General features: G+C 50.1%; 1 protein-coding gene across 1 annotated transcript; it reads right to left on the minus strand.

Annotated features, from left to right (window-relative positions):
* Positions 1-338: 338 nt before the first annotated feature.
* On the minus strand, positions 339-2469 carry LOC309586944 (folate receptor gamma-like; the record flags this gene model as incomplete). Its single annotated transcript, XM_082304675.1, has 4 exons — positions 339-700; positions 966-1101; positions 1464-1652; positions 2332-2469. The coding sequence occupies 4 exons, from the start codon at positions 2467-2469 to the stop codon at positions 339-341; spliced, it is 825 nt and encodes a 274-aa protein (XP_082160801.1).
* Between the last annotated feature and the right edge of the window lie 2504 nt (positions 2470-4973).

Below are 4973 nucleotides of genomic sequence, written 5' to 3' on the forward strand. Positions count from 1 at the left end.
GATTCAGAGCAGTCTGAAAGACCAGACACCAGAGCCCAGCTGAGGGCCTTGAACAAGCACTGCCAACTCAGCACACAGCCACGAGGTGGGAACAGATGTGAAGGAGCTCCTACATCAGAGCAAAGACACACAGTATTGCCCTTCCTAGGATGGCAAGGAAATAACTGCCTTTGCCAGCAGCTGAAAGTAGAGGCAGGTATCAAGGTGCAACAACATAACTCATGCAGAGCACTTACTGGGGTGTGAGACCAGTTTGGACAGACAGACTTAAGTTACCTATGCCAGCTCCTCTTGTAGGGCAGCTGGAGCAGTCCAAGCCGCGTCCCTACAGGGAGCAGTCACAGGGACCCCCACCCATGGGATCCACAGCCCCCGGCTCCCTCAGGGACCACCAGGAGGGCCAGAAGCAGCAGGACCAGGACAGGCCACGGCAGAGCACACGCAGCTTTGTCAGTCTCAGGAGTCACGTTCTCCATCCAAGCAGGGGAGGATCTCTTTTTCCAAGCGTAGTACTTTGCCACAGCCACATTGGGATTTCCCTGGGCAGGGTCAAACCACATCTGGATGCAGCGCCCGCTGCCCCGGTGCTCTGTGGTGTATTTGTAGGAGTTGGACCAGATTTTCTCACACAGGTCTTTTGGTCGGGGGAAGACTTGGCTGAAGGGTCTGCACATGGAGCCCCAAGGACAGCGGTTTGTTCCTGAAGACAGACAGCACCAGAAAGCTACGTGAGCTAGCACACTTCACTTGTGTCCTTTCACCTGGGAGGAGCAGGCCACCTGCCCACAGCCCATCACTGCATCTTAGCAGATGGATGGTGGCTTGGCCACCTTCTAGTCAGCAACCCCACAGACAGGCAAGAGCAATTAGGGGTCTTGGCTCCAGCCACCAGGCAGGCAGCAGCGACACTGCCCGGGGCTTGCCTGCAGGGGCGAGGAGAAGCTTGCTCCACACAGCCCACCAACCTGTTGCCCAGTTCCAGCCCTTGTGCCAGTTCTCTTTGCACGTGACGTAGTCCTTGCAATCCTCCCACCACTCCTCGCAGTCCTCTTTGCAGAGTGGCACATGAAGAATCCTCTCCCGACGCCAGCTGCTGTCAGCCTGCAAGAAAACAGGACCATGCACACCGATGCTGGCGCCTGAAAGTTAAGGGGCAGGATCTGCCACATCCCGGATTCCCCCTCGGCCCCCTCCATTGGGCTCCAGAGCTGATCTCAGAAGAGTTGCAGCCCCAGCAGAGACATGCCTTGACAACAAGCAATTCTTCCATCAGCCTGTCTGATTACCTAAGCAGAGGCTGGCGAAGTCCTTTGAATCTTTCCACCCAGTAGGAAAGTTTGCAGTGTCCCTGGAAAGCACACTCCTATACATGCCAGGAGTATACTACATGGGGGACCAGCGTATAACATATCATGTGGCCAGCACAAGCCCTGTTGTCTTAGTCACAGCAGATCTGATCCTACCTGATCAATCCAGGGCCCCAAGTTGGGTGAGCACTCATACAAGCACGTGTCCTGGATGAAGTGGCGCTTGCACTTGGGTGGCATCAGCCCACAATGGTTCCAGTTGAAGTTGTACAGGTTGGATTGGTCCTTGTGGGCTTCTGAACTGGTGTTGGCTGTGCAGCAGGCATTGTCCTTCCAGGGAGCACACTACAACAGAGCAAGAGACAGGCTGGTCAGGGAGGGCAGGCAGCAGCTCAAGGGAGTTGGAGGATGCTGCAGGTGCCAGCTCCCCGCATAGCCTACAGCAAGAAGCCTTCAGCAGCAAGATGATTTTCGCTCCTCCAGCAAACCCTTGGCCACTGTGGACTGAAGAGTTCAGGGCTGCAGCAAGGTAGAGTTGGAAGAAGAGCAGGAGGAGGACTCTGAAGGTCAGATCCTCACCAGGAATTAGTGCCAGCCTGAGGAATAGAAGCAAACGCCCTTCTCTTGCACCCTGGCTTGCTCTTAGCCCCATCCACACCAAGGACCTGGGGGCAGAGCTCTTCAATTAGCAAGAATAATCTCTAACACTGAGAGGGAGCAGATGAGAGTGTCTTTCCTTGCCATCCTTTACCTTGTTCTGATCTGGGGTACCTAAGCTTTGGGAAGGGGAGGCCTCCTGGTTAAAGAGGGGTGACAGTGAGCTGACAGAAATCTTCACACCACTGCATCTGCCCTAGCCATTTGCTAGAAGAAAACAGCAAACTAACAGGCCTCATACCCAGCACAGGCTTTCTTCCTCAGGCAAGTGGTTGCTAAGCCCAAAGCACCAACCAGCCCCTATCACCTAGGGAGGTAGGCACAGGGGACCCAGACAATCCCACCTAACACATCAGCAGAGTCATACCTGGTCATGCAGCATCCCCTCTGGGCCAGGCTTGGTTTTGTGGTGTTTGGCATCCATACAGATGTTCAGCAACGGGTCCTTCACAGGCATCACCGTGGAGGCAGCCAACAGCACAAGCAGCACCTGCCCCACTCCCATCCCCACAGCCAGCCCAGTCGGATCAGGGGAGCGGGGAAATTACAGAGCTGCACAGAAAGAGGACAGCAAGGGAGAGGTTTTGCCACGAGCAGCAGTAACCAAGGTGCTGTGAGGGCCAGGCACTCCAGGCACGCACAACAGCAGCAAGGACGCAAGCGCGGCCCCCCCTCCACGCAAGGCTGGGAGGTCAGCTACCTGTTGTCCTCAACAGCGCAGAAACAAACAGCCCTCTTAGTGCTTGGCCTGTTCAACAGTTAACCTCAAACATCCCTGATCAAGAAGAGGATGCTGCGTGAGACCCATTCAAATTGGGGGGGCCTTTTGCATTAAGCCACCCCACTGCTTCAGTGCAGAGCTTTCAGCTCCCAAACCTTCTGCGACTAGACATTGCTAGTTAAGGGATCTCTTTAGCTAGTGGTTCAGAGGAGGTAGTTAAGTGCACTAACACACTGACACCTTGTGTGGACCATGAGCTGCAGGAGGCCCACCTTGTTTTTAAGAGCATAATAGGAGAGGAAGGCATTTTCTTTGGTTTATCTGCATCTGTGCCTTTGGAGACCCACACCTGAGGTCTCCAAAGGAGACCTGATTTGAGCAACAAAAGACACTTCAAATAATCACACCTTAGCCTCCTCTGCCCACCTAGAGGCTGATAGGACTTTTATAGTAGTTTACTAAAAACAAACAAAACCCAAGAACCCCCCACCCCAAAAATAAGCCACACCACAGTACTCCCTCACATTCTTTGTCAACACAGTATAAGGATCTAAAACAATCACCTTTTAAGAAGCACTTTGCAAAACACAGGAGCAAGACAAACTACTTACAGCATTAAAATAGCATAAAACAACACAAAAGACAGCAATTACAGAACTAAGGAAGCAGACACATAAATCTGAGGACTAGGAAGTCACTAACTTGCATCATAACTATATATATATATAACCAACAAAAAACCACTAAAAAAACCCCCAAAAACCCCAGCACAAAATCAACCTTACCAGCCCAAATAGCCTCTAAACCCTCTATAATACCTTAAAAACACTCAGCACAGCAGCTTCCTGGGGTCAGCTTTAATAGGAAACCCTTCTAACACAGGTGCTGGCACTTGAACGTGCCCTCCTAATAAGTTTAACGAGGTTTAACTTCTGCCAGCATTTGTTACCTTAGAAGCAGTTGTTTTGATGACAACCAGCTTGTCCAGCCTCTTTTACAAGCAGCACCCTCTTGCCTGGGAAACAATCTGGTGTTTTTTTTCAAAGCAGGTCTCTTATCAGCCTTGACCATTCGTAACAAGGCCTTTTTCCTCTACTCACTCCAGTTTCAATTTAGAATCGTTTAGGTTGGAGAAGACGTAAATGATTCTAAATCAAATTTGCACCATTGCATGAGACAAAAAAGCCAAGGAGGGACAGATCCAGGATTCTGCCGTACGCCAAGGATAAATACAACAGGGCTAATGCTCATCACAAAAAAATGACAGGCAGGAATAAGTGCTATTGTCTCAGAAGGAAGAAGAATAACTCCCAACACAAAAAATAAATGCTGGCTGATGAGGGGAAACAGTGCACCTTGTTGCAAAAGCCTGAGAACAACGATTGAAGCTAAAAGCTAGGGTTTGCTCACAAGACCCCGTGGAAAGCCCTCACCCTCAGCAAAGGGGCAGAGTCTTCCTCCTGGAACAGCACAGGTTTGGGGGCTGTTTTGCTCTTTTCTTCAATCACATCACTGATGTTTTGGTGATGAAAGCACTTGCCTAAGTTGCTCATCTTCCTAAATTTAATGCATGGACACTTTAGGCTCTAGGAGACCCTGCTTTAGTGACTTCCACAGTCTAATGACATGCTGCATGAATAATGACCTCTGTATGTTCATTCTGAACCAGATGCATGCTGTTTTAATTTCTCGGGCTTCTAGCGCTCGTATTGGAAGTGACAGTGAGCAGATCTTCCCCCACTCGTCTTTGGGCCTTTGCCACCTCTGTCATATCTCCCCTCCCTTGCCTCTTTCCAGCGAAGCCACGGTCTTGCTCACTCATTTCCCATGACAAGTATTTTGCTCCCTGAGGCATCAGGACTGCGGCAGTATTTCGGATGCACCGCGCTGTCCTGGCCTTGTTTTCTGGTCCTTGCCTAGGAATTTCTAATATCTAGTTTGTTTTTGGAACTGCTGATCACTGAACTGTGTTGTTGTAACACTATCATAACTGTGACAGCTTGTTCCTGAGAGATAATTGTTAGCCACCAGCCTGTCATTTTGTATCTGAAGTGTTCCATTTTTTCCCCAAGTGCATCACTGTATGTTTTATCTCAACTGCTTTTTTTTTTTTTTTTATCTGTTGTTTCATTGTTCAGTGACGCAGTCTTATCAGGGTCTTCTGCAGATTTTCGCAGATGGTCCTCCTGTTCCTGGAGGAATTTAGAATCATCAGAAACTTGGTTGCCATGCTGTTTTCCCCTGCCTTTCCCAGAAAAAGTTCATTGAAAAGCAGAAATCGCAGTACA

Source organism: Platalea leucorodia, assembly GCF_965183815.1.
Source record: "Platalea leucorodia genome assembly, chromosome: 2".
NCBI classification, from domain to species: Eukaryota; Metazoa; Chordata; class Aves; order Pelecaniformes; family Threskiornithidae; genus Platalea; species Platalea leucorodia.